Genomic DNA, 20,702 nt, shown 5'->3' on the forward strand with positions numbered 1-20,702 from the left:
CAACCAGTATTACCCATGCACATCCTAGAACAGTCTGAAACTTTATTGGCTTCACGGGAAGCATACAGTGCAAGCAGCCGATTAACAAACACTAACAGACTGACAAAATCTTTCGCTGTCTATAGACAGGTACCCCTTCTCATCTGGGCAAAGTAAGGAAAATTAGTGTAAAGCGCCTTTCCAACGGACACAATGTCGGGCATCTGATGGGATTCAAACCCATGACCTTACGGTTGAGAGTCCAAGCCAAGTGTATAACAGTACAGTCCATGCCGGCTTTAAGCACCGTCATCAGGAGAAAGCTTAAGCGTGCTTAATGCCGAAGCGTGCTTAAGTGCGAAGTAGACATAATCCAGAGATTTTCATGTAGAAAATTCCCCGTGCCGTTTCCCTTTGTTTGTAAGTAGGCCTATAGCGGTCCCGCAAAAGTGTGCACTGTTATTTAGACACCCGCCATGGTAGTTTTTGTTCGCTTGTTTGTTTTTGTTTTGTGGTCGAATGGGAAATGAAAACTTAATTTAGACGGCCAGTCACGATACAGCACACTAGGCCTACTGTAACACACTGCCTGTGCGTACCACTGCCCGCTGTGCCACTTATACCACCGCCTTCATCCCACCTCGCGCGTGATACACAATCAGGATTAATGGAAAGCGAGGGTCAAATGTGAAATCGCAGCCAGCCAGCCTTTCTCGTCTCCCCGACCCTCTTTGTATTTTTTTTTTATTGTGTGTAGCTTTGCCCTAGGCCTAGGCTAGATCCTGTGTCCGCGCGCACGGCTGTGTGCATCTCTCTGCCTTCCTCTCCGCCCGTGTGAGTGTGTGTCCATCACTTGCGTTCTTTGTGTTTCTCTTGACACACTCCACTGCTGCGGTGTAAACTGTATTCGAACTTCGATGAAAATATTGACTGTCTTGTAAATGAAGCGTGCTTGAAGTCGAAGTTACCGTGCTTATAGGCGTGTAATTTATATAGCAAAAATTCGGTAAGAGCCGTTTAGTGTGCTTGAGTCCGAAACGTGCTTAAAGCCGGCGTGCTTAAAGCCGGCACGGACTGTATAACCACTAAACCACCAAAGCCACTTTCTAACTATGAGGTACAACTGTGCAGCACTGACAACAAATAAAGAGGACACAGGCAGGTTACAAAATATTCAAATGACATGTGACCAAAAAGTGCTGCGAGTGTCACGTAGGTATCACAACGACGCTGAATGATGAGATCCTGTTACAGCTTAACATGAAGAAAAGCCTATTGCTTACCTTAATCATAACACAAAAGCTCAATAACTTGAGATATACATGAAGACACGACTCCTTGAAGAAAATGGTAAAACCATCAAGAAAAAGAGGAAGAGTAAGACCAAAAGGGAAGAAAAAAATTAGATGTCAAAGACTAAAATGGAGAAAGCATAACCCCAGCAAAGAGACACGTAGAAAACTAGGCAAAATACCACTAGATACCCCAAAAATGCAGGATGATAAAGATGAGTAATCATACTTGAACGCTAGAAAATCTTCTTCAAAACGGACTTGGTGCAAATGAAACCTTCTAGAACAACCAGACAAGTCCCAGTGAACAAGCTCAAGGCACTTCTGAATAGAGAAACAAAGGAAAGAAAGAAACTCAGAAATGGCACATGATAACTTGTCTTTCGGGAAAGCTGAGCTGTAAACAGAACATCAAATGAAGATTTTCTGAGACCGATCAAGCTGTGAAGTTGGGAGTTTTGTCACCTGACTTTTCTTTATCATTTTGGAGATGGGTAGCCTCGAACCTGACTCTCAGGTGTAAAGTGGTTTAAGCAGGATACACCCATTTGGAAACACAGGTATACTCATTAGAACTCCCCATGAAATGTCTTCCGACAAAATATCCAACATTGACATAACACAGAGAGTATCGATTCCACAAAATTTGCAGTAAAAGGGTATTAAATTTGATCAGTCAGTCAGGAGACTTTCTATGGCTTCCTATGTGATACAAGTCATGTATCAAGCTCACATTTTGTAATAGAATCAACTTTGACAAGCTGTCAGGAGTTGTCTCTCCAAGCAGTAAAAGCCTTTTCTACAGCACACTTTATTTGCCTTTCCTCTGCTACCAAGCGTTGAAGGGCAACAGGGCCCATTTCCAAGATCATCCCTGTGTGAAGGACGCAAAATAAAGAAAATTATTGATTTTGTTGGAGGAAAAAAGAAGTTCATCAACATATTAACAGTATTCAGCCTTATATTCAGCATTCAGCATTAAATAAAAGACAGGCAGAGAGGGAGGGAGTGTTATATGGGTATAACACATCTTTTAAACACTGCAAGGTCTGGATCGATAACAACAACAAACACTGCAAGGTCATTTAAAAGGTGGAAGTTGGAAAACAGACAGATAAATAATCAGCAGAGGTAAAAAAAAATTTTTTTTAAGTAAGACGTGATAATGAGCCACCAGTGGCTCAGAAATTAAAGCAGGTTTCGCAGCATTAAGAGTATTATACTAAAATTTAATTAAAAACCAATAAACAAAGAACCTGTCATCCTAACTTATTTAGTCTAGCATGCACACAACGATATCTGTGCGGGAAGCGGACATTTCTTCATTATGTATGAATTTTGCTATATGTACATGTTTTAAAAATACAAAGAATAAACATGTAAAAGAAAAAATTTAGTGTTGTCTACATGACCACTGTCATTGCCTCTCACCAAGAACACAAAATTTCCATGTAAACATGCTCATTGTCTCATGCTTGAAAAGTAGTCACACGTTGTCCCATTAGTTTGCTAAGTTTGCAAACACCTCCCCCCCCTTCTTCTTTTGCTGTTAAGAATATAAAACAAACAAAACAATTTACAATGTTTTTATCTTCATTTTTCTGTTGAAAGTGTTTTTAGAGACATGCTGCTTCAACCATGGTCATCTGGATCAACCTGACCAGAAGGAAAGATGGAGACGCTCAATAAAATACCACCTCTGTGGAATCGTACTGAAGTCTTTTGTGTATAAGACAAAGAACCCAACCACCACGCTACTGATGCACTTACCTGTTATCTCGGAGGCACACTCCGGATAGAGAGCCGCTGCTTGTTGATACACCAGAGATCCAATCTCTTCCACAGAGAGTTTGCTACCTAAGTCACAATTTTTTTTCATCTCTTCCTGATCAGAAAAGGAAAATCCCGAGGACTTCAAGGTCATGATCTCTTCTACTGGTGGCGGTGGTGATGATGAAGAAGACCCAAGTGCTGCTCTGGCTTTGTGAACTGCTGAAGCAAACAGTTTGCCGTTGTCCTCAAGGAGCGTGATAAGAGTTCTGACATCCAGCTCCAGTAGCATCCCTGAAAAATTATGACAGATAGAAACACAATTTTTTTTTTCTCCCCCTTTTCAAACATGAAAGAGTAGGGTGGTTGGGGGGTGCTCTGGTGCGGTTTGCTACTTCTTTCCTATCAACAATTATCTATTGTCCTTATCTCTTAATGTCTTATATGACCAGTGTTTCAAGTCTTGCCAAAGACACATTTTTCAATTCAAGGTCATTTTGGGGTATATTCTATTCAAATGTGCACTGATGAGTTTAGTGTTTGTTTCCTACAATACAATACAAGGTTATAACAAGAACGGAGCATCTAATACTTCCGAAAGCCTGATCTTTGGGTTTAAAGCACACACAGAAAATCACACATGAACAAGTATGGTAATTCCAAGGAAGAACAAAACAAAAGACTAACATGGCTTTTTCCCCCATCTCAATAGAAGAGTTTTTTGTTAAGTTTTCATAAGAGTTTTACGACAATTGCAACATTATTAGGTTAAATGAATGTCAAAGATTAGAAGTGTTATTAGAGAGTGTAACATACGACAATAAAAATAAAAAGTAGGAGCGATGAGGACAACAAATGTTTAATAGGTAGGAAGGAGCAAGCCATACAAGAGCACCCGCAATCCACCAACTCAACAGAAGAAGGCAGTTTTAAATAGAAAGTAAACAATACAAAGAAGGCCCTGAACTACAAAGTGAAAAGATTTTCATTCTATCAATTTGGATGAAACGCAACAGTTCCCAAAATGCAAACAGTGAACATATGTACTCTCAGGAAAATAAAGAATAAGAAATAAAGTTGACTTCAGTATACCTGTAATTTGCGGAGCTAGGCTGCTGTCTATCTGCAGAACTCTCTCGTATAGAAGGTCTCCGATGTCGCCATAGTCCAGGTGAGAACTAAGACAAAGTCAAAAGAGAACACAAATGGCGATGACAAATCTATTGAGACATAGATATCAGACTGTTTTGGTATATCTTGTCCCCATATTGTACATAGCAGATCTTCTTTTCCTCAGCACAAAGCATGAGATGATTAAAAAGATAAGATAAGATAAGATAAGATACATCTTTATTGTCCAGATCCTGGAACATATTATTCAAAAAGAAGAAAGACTAGAATGTGTCCAACAAAGCTTTCTATTCTGGATTCATTCACTGTATAAATCATGATTAATCCACACTTTAAAACTGACTTGGAAAAGAAGCAGAATTTTAAGAGAAAAACTTTTAACATCATCTTTAATAAACAGAGTGTAATTCAAAAGTAAGAATACATGATGACTTTTGAATTACTTTCTAACTGTTTCTTTATGTAAGTGTATGATTACTTCAGGCCATTTACACCTAACGCCAGCTCACAGTAAATATATCTTTATGTACGAGTCATCTTTAAATGTTCTGCGCAATTTCAGAAAAACAACACACAGAACATTATAATCAAGTTCTTTTTGAAACACGGCTTAACATGAACATGTAACCCACAGCAACTTCAACTGCAAAGCTGGGCCACTGCTTTCTAAATAGTAGTAGCAGAGCTACATTTCCAAAACATACTTGGCTGAACAGAACAATAAAAGCCAGCAAACTATCGATTTCCATACTTGGGAATTATGAACTGAGAAAAGATGCATACCATACAATAGCAGTCAGGCCAACAATAGACACCCTCCCATTAGAAACTGAAACTTGCAGAGCTGTCCAGATACTTTCAAACCTGCTCTGACAGCCAACCGTGAGAAGACAATCACATGCACAAATGACCAGAGACACTGTGGGAGACCATCCACCTGTCTAAGACAACCCCTTCTCTCCTCTATATGGGTGCCGGTCGCAGACAATTTTGACTTTATTTTAAAAAAAATTAAAGCAGAACCTTAAACTGCAATATTATCGTTCCGATTAGTCAACCTTACTTGTTCAGAGCAAAGTCAACATGATGAGTGCTGGTGTCGTTGTCTAGGCAGCGGAGGCTCTGGTCAACGCCAGCGATCAATGAGGGACTGTCTTCTAGCAAATGTTTCACTGTGCTCGTGTCCCTCTCCAGAAGCATGCCTGTCACTTTGGCCACAGTTGGGACATTGTTGTAATTCTCCTGATAGAGAAAATTAGTACATATATAAAATTAGTACATATATATATGTAATATAATAATTAAAAATAAAAAGCATTGGTATAGCGCATACCCCCCCCCCCCCCCTCGACAACAAACTCTATGCTTAACGCTCTATTATAATATAATAGATTGAGATTATAATGTGCAAATCTCTTCTAGAAAGGAGGCTCTCTATGCACCCTAGAAACAGTTATGATCCTGCCTGAAAGTCTGAAAAATTCTCAGCTCCCTGAGACCCATCAGTGCCAGTTACCACTGTAAAAAAAAGTTCACCTGCCTACTCACCGGGCTTCTGAATTAAAAACAGAAACGATGGAACCTCTCCTTTGTATCAGCTCTTAGCTCCACTCATCAATGTAATAAGCATAATCAACCAGAGCCACCCCTCCGCCTCCCCTGCATGTAACAACGATTCAGATTCAACAAACTTTTTTTATTGGCTGATCGTACAATCAGGGCAGCAGGCAATGGTCAAAATAATTTCACACCTGTGGCTACCCAGGAAAGTTTATATATTGCAGCACCACTCAAGCACTTTCACAAACAGTGGAAAGATTTCACATCCACAGCACCATGATCATCTGCACCACTCAAAGCCCACATGAAAGGGGTCATGGCAGCCACTTCTAAGCCACAACCATTTCCCCCTTTCTTGCCAGGCGGCATAGTCACAGTGTAACAATTAGAGCTAGTGGGTCCAAACTTGGGAGTTTCGTTTTAAATCAGGGCTGAGGGAGCAAAACTTTTCCTGAGCAAGCAACACTTTTTTGTCTTGAGGAACAAGTAAAAAAAACTCTCCCAAGGGAAGAAATTGCTTTTTTCCATTTCTGAGGTGAGCAGATTTCCATTTTATAGAGAGGTAATTATAGAGGAATTTATCAAAGGGGAAATGGGCAGATTGTTATGACAGGTTTCCGTCTTGGACAAGTTTCCAAAAGGGCATGTTCGATCAACTGTTTTCATCACTACGTGACATTTTAAACAATGTAAGTTTCTTAAACATACCAAAGGACAGGAGTGATGGGAGTTGACCTTGTTATCAATTGTCATAATAAATATAAGTATACTTTTCACTATCATATAAAACTTCACAAGTTTATTCAACATCATCCTACATGGAGTGAAGGCAAATCAGAAACTACATATCATTGCTTAAGACTAGAGCCATAGATCATTCTCTTGTATATATGTATGTAGACATCCGATGTCATTTTGTTTTGAAGTACAGAATGGGCCAGCTTTAGCCACATGTGCCATCATCATTCAATGATAAAAATGAGGATGAACAGTAAACACTAGTATCAATAATAATAATAAATAGCATTTATACTGCGCATTTCCATTTCCTAAAAGATGCTCAATGCGCATTACAATGAAAAAGACATCACATCTTAAAAATTAATCGACACAAATGTGTACGTAAAACAAAGTACTATACATATAATATAAATGCATATGTGTAAAATTTTATACCAGAAAAACAGTCTCGCAGTGAGGTTGAAAATGTGTTCACTAAAAATATACAATGCAATAAAAATTCACGAACAGTCAAAATAAAGTTGAAACGTGAGTAAAACTAGAAACATTCATTAAAACATTAATTCTATACAGATAGAAAAACATTTCCGTTCTATCTCTCTCTCTCTCTCTGTCTCTCTCTCTCTCCCTCTATCTCTCTCTCTCTAATTACTATTGTCTGTTGAAAAGAAGCAGTGAATACGCTTCTCGGATAATAATCTTATTTAACATGCAGAGAGAGAGGTATACTGGTCATGTCTACTTTAACAATATTTAAATTATAATCCATGACTGCATAATTTAAAAGAAAACATAACTACGAGAGCTACCGGCACTTACCTTGGAGTTTGGGAAATGAATCTTTAAAACCTCGGCCACTTTTTGGTGTAAGTGTTCTCCCAAAACATCCTTTGTTGAAGGAGGCAAAAGGGCACTTTTCAAGTCCAAAGCCCCAGATATCTCAGTGACAGTAGTTTCACTCATTTTTCATCCCCTTTCATTTCAATCAGGCCTTCTGAAACAAAAAAGATACAAACACATTTACTTCATTTAAGTATTACATTAGGTCATTGCGGAACTTCTCCCCGTCTGTTTTACGCAAGAGTGAAAGTAAAAATTTACCACTTAATTATAGATCTAGATCTAAATATTAACTTAATGTGTTGTTCAATAAAGGGTAAGATTGAAGAATACCGGACCAGCGGACTGACTTTGCCTATGTCTCAACCTAAGGAATTCATAATTTCCCCGTTTTTAATATCTCTCAATGAAGAATCTCGGACCGGTAGATCTGTTCATTAAAATTTTGTCAGGGGGGAGACCCCCCTGAACCCCTCCTCCCCCCTCCTCCACCCCAACCACCCGCCCCACCTACCCCACTTTCTCGCGCAATAATGTACGAGTGGTCCGGTATTCTTCAATCTTCCCCAATAAAGATCTAAATTTAGCCAAGATCAGGTTAAGATGATCATTGTTTCATAAGTCTGCATCGTAATTTTCCACATCCCATATCCGAGATATCCCGACTTTAATTCTGTAAGAGCACTCATTGGATGGAATGCTTGAAGCAGGCCGAACTATTACAGTTTAAAAATATAGAACTGCATCACTGTCAATGGGTTTTTTTTTGGGGGGGGGGGGGGGGGGAGGGTGAGAATAACGGGCCATGATCTATTCTGAGAATATATAGAGGGTCATGAGTTATTCTCACCAGGGGTGAGAATATCAGGTGGTCTTTAAATAAAAAAGGGGGGGGGGGAGGGGGTTTACGGAGGCTTGCCCTCCCCAGACCCAATAATAACATGGGGGGTTTCAGGGGGCCATAACCGTAATTTGATGTTTTGCAATTCAATTAGGTTTTATTCTCTTGCTCACTGGGCGTCACACATCATCATATCGGCATGCGCTTCGAAAGGTAATCATTTAGACCAAAGTAGGGGGGTAACCGGTCATTTCGTCACACCCCAATAATCATGTGTGATGAAATGACTTCGCTATATATATATATATATATCTCTTTCCAAAATTGTTATTATGCTGGTAGAGTCTTGAAGGATCAGCCTGAAGCTTATTTTGAAGTTATAAATGTAAATTATTAATGCAAACTAAATCTTCGTCTAAACTGCACTGAAGCTGAACAATAGTTTTTAAAATAAGGCAAAACCAGTGTCTGGTAAAGAGTTAGTACTTTAAAGCTTTGCTTGAAAGTAAAGGTCTAGCTTTTTAGCAAAATTGCAGTACCGTACATTTCTATAATTCGCTAATTTTTTTTGGAAACAGAACTAATCCAACCACACCTTTCATCAATAATATTTTTTTAAAACTTTGTTGATCTGACTCGATAGATTTCATATATTGTCAATAGGCCTACATATTAACTCTTTCCGGACATAGTTTTTTGGGGGGTCTAGACATAAAATTAACTTGTGGCTCGATTTGGCTTATGCAGGTGGTGTACAAAATAACTTCATTCATAGAAGCATAACCATCACTTCAAACGTAACATATGATATCAAATTGAAGGAAATTGAATGAAGAATACATCCCAATATGAAACAAGGATTAATTTTAAACATAAGTATGTATTACAAGGGTTAGAAAAAGCGATGGTGATGAGAAAAATACATTTTGACGGAAAAAATTACATACCAAACATGTGAAAGCAAATCAGCATGCATAGCCAGCTATCTTATCATACATCATACAGGCCAAGAGCGTAATCCTAAAATTTTTTCTGAATGCACAGCTTTTTATTTGAAAGCAATATTCCAATTTTTGTTTGAGTTATGATATTTATTGGGTTTTTTTGCAAGACCGCAAGAACTAATTCACTTGTTTTTCCCCAAACCCACGCTTTGACGAAGTGAAACTAGATGTTTTCGTTTTCTAAATCTTTTCCGGGCTTTTCAATATAATCAATAAAAAAAGGAATTATAAATGACGGAACATAACAAAACAATACTGAGGCACCCTATAACAGCCGATATATATCGGCGATACGTCCGCAAGGGGTACGAACTCGCGCCGATATATCGGCGATACGTCCTGAAAGAGATAATGAACGGTGTAGTTGATCAGGTGGGCACGACGACTTGCACAGCCGCCCCCCCACCCCCCCTCCCATCCTTCCACACACAGCCCCAACCCTCCCCCAAACATCGTGAGCGATTGCCATGTCAATGCGCGTTTGATGTTCGTAAGCGTAAGTGTGGAACGAAATGACCGTCTCCATTCAACCTTGTGGATTTCCGGCGTGACGAGATGACTGTAACGTTTTGACTGCAGCTGAATGACAAAATGACTGGTAGTCTCCAGGGGGGTACCCCTGGCAACAAAATGGTAAGATTGAAGAATACCGGACCGGCAGATGGGAATACTTTTGCGTCTGCTATGTCTCAACCTTAGGAATTCATGGTTTTGCTCAGTTTTGGAAGGACTTCCGTAACGAGCGACCGCCCCACCAAACACAATAAAGAAGAGGCTTAACCCTAACCCAAACCCTAAATTCTGCTCTGTCTCATCGTGGTCGCTCGTTGCGGAAGTCCTCCCGTTATTAATTATATAATATATATATGAAGAAATCAGACCGGTAGATCTATTCAGTAAAAGTTTGTCAGGGGGGACTGACACCACCCCCCCCCCCCCCTTTCTCACACAATAATACGACGAGTGGTCCAGTATTCTTCAATTTTCCCAGGCGAGGCTCAAAAGAATCTAGATCTAGACCTAGATCTATATCTAGATAGATAAAGTTGCGGCTTCATTGATCATTCAGTGTTGGGTCCACCAAAGTTCAATCTTGCCTGATATCGCAGTCCCTAGATGCAAGTTGTAAGCTCAACAGGCCCCTAGCCTAGGCCTATCGCTCAATTTGCAAGGCCAAACAAAAACAATGAATGTGAATGGGTCGACTCTCTTTGCTGGTGAGCATTACCTCCCTTCTTTGTCATTCTAGATCTAAGTTTGGGTCAGATAGACAAAAAAATCAAGAGTCAAGAGGGATTTAAAAGCGTAGGTCTGCATTAGGAAAACCGTTTAAACAGGTTCTAAAATTGAGATCTAGATATAGATCTAGATCTAGATCTAGATAGACGCAGACAAAAGTTAAAATCAAACCATTTTCAAGCATCCTCGTCTTGTCGACAAGCCCAACTAAACTAAAGGCCTAGGCTAGGCTTGGCCAGACTTGGGAAGGGAAGGCATTCCAAATTCCAACACAACAAATAGTAAACCGGAAGTTGAAATATACCGGATGTAGATCTTTCTTTCTCCCTGAACAGTGGATGCAAGGTGGAGTGATAAAAGCTGCTTTTCGATAAAAGTATTTTTCTTCGTTGAACGAGGAGAAATTAAACTATGTCGTTATGACAAATTGATAAATTTTTGATAATATGATTGTTACAACATTTCTGTTTTATTTGTATTCTCTTCCGGGCTTCTCAAATGAGTTGTTTGTGTCATCCTCATGCACCGACCTATTATCGATATGGTGACAAGTGTGCTGAGATTGTCTTCTCACGTTGTCATCGTATGATGTTGACTTCAGCAGTGATACAAATTGATTTGAATACAAGGTCTAGTCTCTAAAAGTCCAGTTCTTCTCCTAGTCATTATTACAAAGGAAGCTAAATGTTTATTTAGATCTAGATTCTTGATAGACGTCTATTAGGTCGTAGATTCTAGATTTCTAGCACAAGTGAAATGTAGAATCTAGATCTAGCATTTGGGCTTGGGTGAGCCAGTCCGAGTTAGATACGCGGTTTAGTGTGGCAAATGGAAAGGTGCTCTCAGAATTTAAATTTCATGGGAAAGATGACTCTTCAGGAATTAGTTTACTGATGTTAGGTCTTAACTGAGTAGACTTGTTCTGTCACTTACAAAAATATTTTTACAGATAACAGCCATGGCGACAGCAGACCTCTCCTGGTTGATCATCCGCAACAACTCCTCCTTCTTGTTGAAGAGGAGTAGACTGAACATGAGCTTGGTAAGTTATTGATTTTTGTATGTAGAGTTGAAAGAACTTTGGACTTCACTCTAGGCTGATAATTAGAACTTGTTTGACATGATGAGAACGAAGTAGCTATTCGGACTCGATTTTTAATAGGGGCTTAGCCTCCCGGTGCTATTCAGACTCCAATGCACGGATGTTAACCTGATCAGAATATGTAGGCCTATTGTATTGTCCTGATTTTATTTGAACATGCGAGCATGTACCAAGCCTTGAGTGGCAATCTTTTGTTTTGTTCAGAAAAACTCTTGCACCGTTGCACTATGCGGAAACTGCTGGACCCAACTTTCCGATAGCAAGAGTTACTTCGGTAAATTTTTACTTTCACTCCCGCACACAGATGCACTGTGTCAGGGGTCAAACTGCTGTACTGTTTGCTGCAGATCACACATAAAGCCACTAAAACTGTCGCAAATCAATTATTTTCAAGACAATTTCAAATCTAACTGTAAAATATCAAATTATGGGTAAAAACAGGGGGGCATGCCCCCTTGTAACCCCCCAGGTTTTCTTTTACCCCAGTGGGGCAGGCCCCCCTGGAACCCCCCGATTGGTCCAAAGCATGTCTATCTCGGTTAAAAACAATCAAATATTTCAAAAACTATTAATTTGCGACGGAAGTGAAGTTGATATTCGTGCTCAGCGCATCAATATATAATAGAAAATAGACAACTGGTAGCTGAGTGTGAGACGGGAGGGAAAGTAAAAAAATACTGTTACTTCAATTCAATAAATATCAGTGGGCACGCTGGAATGAGTAATGAAAGTAGAATGCAAACTGCTGTTATTGAAACCCAGTCGCTGCCTGTTGTATTTGGTAATTTTTCGTCCTTGAAACGGTTTCTGATCTCGAGATTTTTATGTTATTTGCGAGATGGTAGTGTCAATTGCCACCGAGGGAAGCGGTGTCAAGTCTGAAAACAACACTATCTTTAGCATTATTCATAATGTGTGTCTAATGGGTCAATTTGTTCTCAACTAATTTCATTGGACGAGCATCTAGTCCAGAGCTACGGTACCAACTTGGCCTGTTTTCAATGAGACGTATATCTAGATCTAGGCTAGCCTTAGCCTACACTTTGGTGTAGAACCAACACAAGCAATTCTAGAAGTAGGCCTAGAAGGTCACAAACGCACACAAACTCAAGCAGAAATTCACGTTATATCGGGGGACGGGGGTGGGAAAAAGACACACACACAAACACAAACACAGAGGGACAGAGAGGCGAACGCACAACATCGAGCACTCGAGCACAATAAGCTAGATCTACCCACCAACGCAAAAGAGATCCTCGGTGGCAATTGACACTACCTTGCGAGATTTAGGCGACATCCTTTTCATAATTTTATTGTCATTCTGCAATGAGTGGGGGGAAGCATTTTTGGCATCGAATTCAATTTTTAGAGCTAGATCTAGAGATTTTTAAATGTCTGAATATTCAGATCAGTTGTCGTTTGGGCAACTTTCCCGGACTATACTTCATTTGAAAATACCTTCAAAAGGTACTGCGTGAAAACAGACTGCTTGACCTTGACAGTAACCTATATAGTGCATTTAGTCACCCACGCAGTCCCCCCCCTCCCCCCGTTCACTCCCTCACACACGGGCCACTTCAATCTCTTGTTATCAACAAAGCTTGATAACGGAAACCATTTAGAGAAATAAAGTTCAAGTTTATTTTCCCGAACATTTTAAGAAATAGAGCCGGCCTTTGGTGAAAGCTGGGGGGGGGGGGGGGGGGGGGTTTAAGTGTTTTACAGCGCTCGCAACTGCTCAAGGTCATATGAGCGCGTGGGACACACCAAACATTTTCAATTGGTGGGGAATTTTGAATTTTTCCTGTGTCGTGGCCAAAGCCTATCTTGTCGAAATTTTAGACAACCGAGGGATCTTTAACATGCGCAACTTGCACACCTGACCTCTGAGATTTTTCGCCCTTTTCCGAGAAGACTAGAGTGTAGATCTTTCATACTAGAAGATTAGGGATGTGGCTGAAAGGCTGGGTTTTTTTTTATATCCAGAGGAGCATGATCCCAGACTGAGCAACACTCAGTAATTATGGCAAAATAAGGAGCCTGAGAATTTACCTTTGAGTAGCTCCGTTAATGACAATCTGCAACAAGAGGATTTGGTGTTTCAAAGTGTGAATATATATTATATTGCTTTGAAGTTCACATGGATTAAGTATTCTATGGTGCTCGCAACTGTATAAGGTCATAGAAATGGGTGCCCGGGATACATTAGGCCTGCACATTTTCAGTTGGTATGAAATTTTGAATTTTGCCCAGGTGGCGGCCAAATGATTTTAGACCACCAAGGGATCTTTAACGTGCGCAACTTGCACACTGGACCTCCAAGATTTTTTGCCCTTGTCTGAAAAGGCTAGGTGTAGATCTTTCCTCCCAGATGATCAGGGGTGTTGCTGAAAGACAGCAGTAAGAGGGAGCCAAGAAGTAGCAGTAGAAAGGCTGCAGAAAGTGTCTGGAGCCCAGAGGAAGGGGTTTGTTGGGTGGGTTTTTTGTTTATATGTTTGCAAGAGTGTAGAGATGAAGTAACTCATATTGTAATATTATCTTTCTTTTCCAGGAACCCAACAACCTGAAGAGCAAGAACTCCTTCCGTTACAACGGGTTCATCCACAGAAAAACTGTTGGTGTTGAGCCAGCCAAGGATGGAAAGGGCGTTGTTGTTGTCACCCGCAAAAGCAAAGGTGAGTGATTTTACCCTCTGAGAGGACATCATTTGTGAACGGCCCCCATAGGCGCAGTGTTGTATTTATTCCAAATTATGTGCTTTTTTTGTAATCCATTTTGCTTTCCTGAGAAAATTTGTTCCTTTTTTAAAAGTAAACTGTAGTCTCTGCCTTAATGCATGCTTTGTTGGTGGTTGGCAGATGCTCTGGTGTTGTTTGCTCCTTCTTTCCTATGGAACATCTAGCGTCCTTATTTAGCATGCTTATGAAAATTTAATTTTTCGCAGCCTTTTTATATTTGGCACCTAAGAAAGAATTTTCAGTTCTAAGAATAATGCTTCTTGACTTTCAAGAATCGGTTCATAAATTTTTTTAAAGTTATTGGGTTGTAAAGGTCTACGAAATATGGAAAATACTCCTAAACAGTGGACCATGCTGTAGAAGATTCTATAAGATATTTGACGATATTTGGGTAATTAATTGGGGTGTTAGAGAGAAACTTGGCTACCCGATGTGTTTTCTGGTGTCAGATTTACTAACCATTTGGTAGTTATTTTGTTATAATTAAAATTTTGGTGTTCATATTACGGTTTTGGCACAAAAAAAAAGTGTGTCGGGGTGAGTCCATTTTATTTATTTATAGCTTCGTGTCACAACATGGGATCTTTAAGAATATGTTGGCAGTGTGACTAAATAATGACAAAGCTATTTTTGATGACTTTAGACCATGCCAACCTTAAAAGATAAGTTAATTCGATCTGGCATTCCGAACAATTAAAAATTCTTTTTCCCCCCGTTGAGATGCGAACACCCCGAGGCGAGATATATAAGCGCGCCTCAGTATACCCCCATTGGGATGCTACAGGGGAACAGAGAGAAAAACAACCGGATGCGCGCCCCCGCCATTGCCCTTTTTCAAGTGACCAATGAACGGGCTCGGAATAGTCATGCGGAGATTTGTGGGTCACATACATTTCTGCGAGAGTGGGGGGAATGGCCGATCTCCGTGCGGAGCCGCTTTGGGTATGGGGGGGGGGGTAGTCATGCATGTGTGATCGGGTCTAAACAACTACTCAACACAGAACGTTCAAATTTGAGCACACTCTAGAGGATAAATAGACCTCTATTACCATCTCGGCGTTGAGATTCAAGCTCCGTATAGTTTTCGGTACGCCCGATGTGAAAGTGTTCCCGACACCAAAAGTATATGTGAGGCAGCATGGTGGAATCAGGCTCTCGTCAAAATAATCAAAGTGAAGAAACTGGCATTTTTCTGCAGGTTCGTAAGTTTTTATCTAAATTTTGTTTTTTGGCTCAACACCTTTCATGCCCATTAAAGAACTCATTTCTGTGCAGAATTTTCTTAAAATGTTGATTGAAGGCACCAAAAATGTAAATTTTTCAGTTACTACGGACTCTTATTCTTAAGTTAAGGAAATAAACTAATCTTTGGCGGCCATTTTCTCACTAATTTTGCCTCTGAAAACAGGTGTCCCCCACCTCCTTCATTGACAAATATCTCAACTTGTATTCAAGATAAATGAATATTTTTTTCATCCAAATAAAGACAGTGAACAGGCTTTAAGTTTAAGATGATACCAATAACTCTACATGCTCACACATTGTCGAGAGCCTGCTTCCACAACTGTGCCTCACATATGTTAATTTATGTGTACAAACGTGAACGTCCACATATCATTAGTTTACCCTATTTTCTGATTGGTTGCCGATTTTCATTCACATTGGTCCAGAAATAGAGCAGACCGAGGTTGAGAAAGTTAGTCACCTGCGCTACAACCCGGTCCAGAAATTGACACGCAAACGGGGACCAAATTTTCGCAGCGCGGGAAAGCCTGATTGTGATTGGCATTGCTGCCTTATCTGTCCTTTTTTGGTTTCCTTCTCTCTAACTTGTAATAAATCAAGGAAACTAGATGCATGTTAAAACGCACATATGAGCCTTCCTGAGATCGGTGCGTTTAAGCGGAGACTACTGTAGTTGTTCTTCATATTCTTCACTCGCGTCTTTAATTTTCCTCCATAAAACAGACCCTTGTCATTCGTTCCTTTCTGGATGAATATTCCCCCAATGTTAGTGTGTAGTTTTCTTTGTTATCAATCTGTGGTTCTACTGTCTGATGCAAGTAGTTGGAGGGAGCCACTAAATGACCATTATCGTGTCGAGGTGCTTCTCTTTACACAAACTAACAAAAGTGTCTAGTCTAGTTAAAAATGTATCTCTGCTTTCTAAATTACTTATTTTTTAATCAGGTTGTTTTATCTACAAAAACCATTTGCTGTATTTTGCTGCTCAGGTCTGCGCCGACCAGCCAAGAACGTGACCCGCGTTGAGCTCAAGAGAGACCCCAGAAGGACCGTGGCCACCATCCGCAAAAGCCTGAAGGCCAACAACTACCGTAAAGACTTGATCAACCCTGCCGTGAGGAGGGCATGCGCCATCCTCAAGAGCCAGAAGCCCGTGGTGATCAAGAGGGCACGCGGTGCCAAGAAGGAATAAAAAGTTTAGCTGTGTCAATAAATCTTGGTTAAGACGTAAAGTCAAAGATGTCTTTGTCTGATTTTTTGTTTATGTTTGTATTGGCAAAAAATGTCTCCAGTGGTCGGCAAATGCTTTGATGTGTTTGCTTCTCCTTTCCTATAAAACTTCTATTGTCCTGTTTCTCTCCTTTTTTTTATTTTTGTGTTTGTTATTCTCTTGTAACACTCTACTAATCTTCGGCAGTTCTGGCCTTATTGTATCGAAGTGCCTTATAAAACTCTTACCAAAAAAATGTCCCATGTCTGTGGGGTTTTAGTTTCAATGCATTTAAAGCTAAGCTGTTTACTATTTGATACGTTTGTATCTCTTCTTTTGTTTTAGTAGAGGTTCGTGGGTGGTTGGCTGGTGCTCTGGTGTGGTTTGCTTCTTCTGTCCTATCAAACCTCTATCGTCCTTATCTCCCCTTCTTCTTTTTTATGTTTGTTACTGTCTTGTAACACCTCAAATCTTCTGATCAGCGCCTTGTATCTCTTCAAGCATCCTGTGGGGTCGTAAAAATGGGAAGCCCTCTGAAATACTTTAATAGATTGCTTGGACTTGGAACAAGAACCCTGCAGGGAGAGGCTCATGTTGACTTAAAATTGACAGGGGCAAAAGCTATGTTTTCTTCAAGGGTTTTTAGTGGACTGAAAATATTGTTTTAACAAGAATGTGGCTGTAGCAGGATTATTATGTGGGTGGTTGGCGGGTGCTCTGGTGTGTTTTGCTTCTTCTTTCCTATCAAACATCTGTCGTCCTTATCTCCCCTTCTTTTTTATGTTTGTTACTCTCTTGTAACACCTGTAATCTTCTGGCGCTCTTATGACCTTATGCAGTTGCGAGCGCCGTAAAACCCTCTACTAAAACTAAAGGATTATTATATGAATTCCTGAGTTGATTTCTTGGTGCACAGTAGAAAAGTTCTTTTAGCAGGTATTCGGATAGATGCTTGGCTATAAGTGTAAGTTGTAGAGTGGTCCAACCATGAACAAAATTCTAAAGCAAACAGACGAGACAGCAGTAAAATACAAATGAAGCAAAGCAATACATGTACCAACATGTAGGCCTATGATGTATCCAGCGCAAAGAATTTCGTGGTACATGACCCGCAGTAAACCTAAATTATACACCATTTGTGATGTTTCATGACTGTAAGTGTAAGCGGGGAAAGGAGAGAGGGGCCAAAGGCTAGATGCGCTTTGGTGTTGATGCAAATAAAGGTGCTTGCATGAAAAGTAGGAACTACCTCTGGGGAATTGAAGAAGATGTCGGCCATTTCATGTGTTGTAGGCCTACTATGTTGTCTGTGATGTAGCGGTTAAGCGCTTCATTGTCGCTAGCTTGAGCAGGAGACCAGTTTGATTCCTGATTAGGCTGGATATTATCGAATATCTCAGTCTTTCTGCTGAGACTGAGATGTTGAATTCCCAACCTGGGTTGCCACTAACACCGTAAGCCCACCTCCTAAATTATGTAAATTGTATTGATGGCGGTATATTATTATCCTTACTAGCGTCCTTGAGCAAGAGTCGGACGCTTACGTTTCCAAATGAACTGAGTGGTGGTTAGGCAAATTCTGTTTCTACCCAAATTCTGTTTCATAAACTTAAACTTAGTGAGAGTGTTTTTACGCTATGGACACAATTTAGTATTTAGATCTTTTACTTTTAGTTTTAGGAGGGAAGCTTCGAAGTCTCATCTCGAAAAGCTTGAATTTTTCTTACTGGTGCTTAGTTGGAGGGTGCCACTGGTAGTGGTAGGTCGTCCTTCTTTACTTCTGTTGTTTCTGACTGTCTAAAGCCTGCTACACACCTGCAGTTAGAATTGTTCAAGTTGAACTGTCGAGTAAACCCATACGTTTTTTTAACGGAATATGGTGTGTGTAACCACACCACGCAAGTAGCAAAATATTTGCGGTCCTGCTACAACTACAACAATACTACAGTGGAGTCCGCTTATAAGTCCTGAAACGAGAAGTCTGTTATAAAGAGACTATTCTAAAACCCTGTTTTTTTTCTCATTCTTTATCTTTGTAAATAAAATATATCAGACCGTCCCACGAGTCGGTTATAACGGAATATTGCTGTTGCTATGCACAGCGCACAGACCAATCACATACAGTCGAACCTGCCCTGACGGCCACCTGCACAAACGGACACTTTCCATTTCCCCCCTTGCGTTTTTTCTATATAACTTGACTGCGTAAAACGGGCACTTGTCCGCCGCGGCCACCATATTTTAATAACACACAACCCCTATCACACTAAGCAATAACACCTGTCTTAGACGGCCACTTTAGCGACTCCATCATGGTTTGTCATAAATTGTGCACTGGCCCGTGGCGTTGTGGGCGAGCTGTCATAATCCAATCACCTGTCGTTGTTAGGTAGTCCCTCCAACCGATCATGTTGCGTAGGCCCCTCCCACTGTTGACCAATCTGTCCTAAGAAATTCACGCGCGCAACTTTTATCATTTTTGTGAATTCGCGAATTTTAGCCAATTTCCCGCTAAATTTGGGAAAATAATAATAAAATTTCATTAAAAACACCGAAATTTTCTTCCACGACTAAAAGTAACAAATCACCTAGGGGGACAATTCGCTCCTTCGCACTACGGACGGGGTGCCCGTGGGCATGTGGGCGGCGTCGGGCACCCCGTAGTGCGAAGGAGCGAATTGTCCCCATAATTCCTCAAAAACACGTGAAAGCCCAAACCAGCCAGTGTGGTACCAAGAACAGAACAAGTGATGTGAGAGGTACTGAAAGGAAGGAGCACCAACAGTAATAATATAATAGTAATCAACTAGAGCAGTTGTTGACACGAGTTTTCCCATTCATGAGATGTTTCCAATTTCCAGTGTAGTTGCAACAAAACTTGGCTACCTTGGACTTGGAACATTAATTGGGATTGCCCCGGTGATGTAGTGCTATCCCAAGATGTGTACGAAATAGCCCCTTCTACGTGATTCTCTTTGACGAGAGCCGTAACACTGACAATGGCAAGAAACAACTTGACCTATTATTTAAAAAAAATCCTACTACTATAGCCTATAGTGGTAGGATTTTTTTTTGGTGTGGTAGGATTTTTAGGAGGAAAATTTCCCTGGCCACCCTGATTCAGAAGAATGGAAAACAGAACATATCATCAGTATCAGTGATTTTTTATGTGCATGTATTTGGAAAGGAAACAATACACATCAGTCCGAAAAAAAATAACCTAAAAATATAATCTCTGTAACTTTCAGCTGTTTAGAATAGAGGATAGAAATGTAGAAAAAAAAGAAGAAAGAAAGACATCTGGAACCTCTGACTGATGCTGGCACATCACTAAAACCAGGGACACTTGTCAAACGTGAAACATTAGCAGACATGAGAACAACTTTTGATGGATTTAAAAATTGAACGGGCTCAGGGAACAAAATCCCAAACCCTGCTACCAACCCCCCCTCCACCTCCTCTCCCCCAAGTTCCCCTAACAAGGGAAATAATCAACTTCAAATAAATGAGACTTATTACTTACTATGATTGGAGCTTTAGTCACACTGCGAGGTTTTCAGTTAAATTGTTTGGTGAAATATGCAACAACAACAAAATCGTGAAAAAACGCGGGGAATCCCAAATTATGCAAATGTTTCAGAATTAATGATTATGCGGAAAAAAAACGCGGCCGCGTAATCGCATAATCCGACGGAGACAGACTTATAACGAGAATCCTGTTATAACGCATATTTCCCACCAGTCTCCTATTTCTTGTTATAACATGATTCCACTGCTGTTAGTGTTAGGTAGGGCCTACATTGTACATGTACATATATGCACTAATACGCATATTCTAACAAATCATCGAAAACTAGCAATGGGAATACATTTTCACTGTTACAAATTCAGAACAAATGGAAATGAATGTGCGGGGACAGGTTAGGTTAAGGCAACGGTCATTGTGAGTCAATGTAAAGGTCTTTTTCACTAATCATGAGTACAAGCATCCTTCATAAAAATAAAACGGG

At 40.2% G+C, this 20,702-nt stretch overlaps 2 protein-coding genes across 3 annotated transcripts; one reads left to right on the forward strand and one right to left on the reverse strand.

Moving 5' to 3' along the window:
- Window positions 1-1,732: 1,732 nt before the first annotated feature.
- On the reverse strand, window positions 1,733-10,653 carry LOC101846354. Of its 2 annotated transcripts, none has more exons than XM_005099070.3 (6): window positions 10,569-10,653; window positions 7,293-7,467; window positions 5,236-5,414; window positions 4,134-4,219; window positions 3,042-3,335; window positions 1,733-2,145 (listed from the first exon to the last, which is right to left on the reverse strand). In XM_005099070.3, exons 2-6 carry the CDS (start codon window positions 7,434-7,436, stop codon window positions 2,036-2,038), a joined length of 813 nt encoding a protein of 270 aa, XP_005099127.1. In that variant the 5' UTR covers window positions 7,437-7,467; window positions 10,569-10,653; the 3' UTR covers window positions 1,733-2,035. The 2 variants fall into 2 exon arrangements, with proteins under 2 accessions (XP_005099127.1, XP_005099128.1); XM_005099071.3 differs by lacking the exon at window positions 10,569-10,653 and adding an exon at window positions 10,256-10,399.
- Window positions 10,653-16,720, forward strand: LOC101846138 (60S ribosomal protein L28). The gene is made up of 4 exons (XM_013082958.2): window positions 10,653-10,742; window positions 11,347-11,439; window positions 14,051-14,174; window positions 16,472-16,720. The coding sequence occupies exons 2-4, from the start codon at window positions 11,356-11,358 to the stop codon at window positions 16,672-16,674; spliced, it is 411 nt and encodes a 136-aa protein (XP_012938412.1). The 5' UTR covers window positions 10,653-10,742; window positions 11,347-11,355; the 3' UTR covers window positions 16,675-16,720.
- The last annotated feature ends 3,982 nt before the right edge of the window (window positions 16,721-20,702 follow it).

The sequence above is a fragment of the Aplysia californica genome, unplaced genomic scaffold (genome assembly GCF_000002075.1).
Source record: "Aplysia californica isolate F4 #8 unplaced genomic scaffold, AplCal3.0 scaffold00201, whole genome shotgun sequence".
In the NCBI taxonomy this organism is placed as follows: domain Eukaryota; kingdom Metazoa; phylum Mollusca; class Gastropoda; order Aplysiida; family Aplysiidae; genus Aplysia; species Aplysia californica.

What these genes read in the sequence shown, in the direction of transcription:
- LOC101846354 (XM_005099070.3), bottom strand. Translation starts at nt 7,436, where the DNA reads ATGAGTGAAACTACTGTCACTGAGATATCTGGGGCTTTGGACTTGAAA. An exon ending in TTCATTTCCCAAACTCCAAG is followed by an intron (nt 5,415 to 7,292) that starts GTAAGTGCCGGT and finishes TTTCTCTATCAG; the next exon opens with GAGAATTACAACAATGTCCC. An exon ending in GTGTGCCTCCGAGATAACAG is followed by an intron (nt 2,146 to 3,041) that starts GTAAGTGCATCA and finishes TCCTTCACACAG; the next exon opens with GGATGATCTTGGAAATGGGC.
- LOC101846138 (XM_013082958.2), top strand. Translation starts at nt 11,356, where the DNA reads ATGGCGACAGCAGACCTCTCCTGGTTGATCATCCGCAACAACTCCTCC. An exon ending in GTAGACTGAACATGAGCTTG is followed by an intron (nt 11,440 to 14,050) that starts GTAAGTTATTGA and finishes TTTCTTTTCCAG; the next exon opens with GAACCCAACAACCTGAAGAG. An exon ending in TGTCACCCGCAAAAGCAAAG is followed by an intron (nt 14,175 to 16,471) that starts GTGAGTGATTTT and finishes TTTGCTGCTCAG; the next exon opens with GTCTGCGCCGACCAGCCAAG.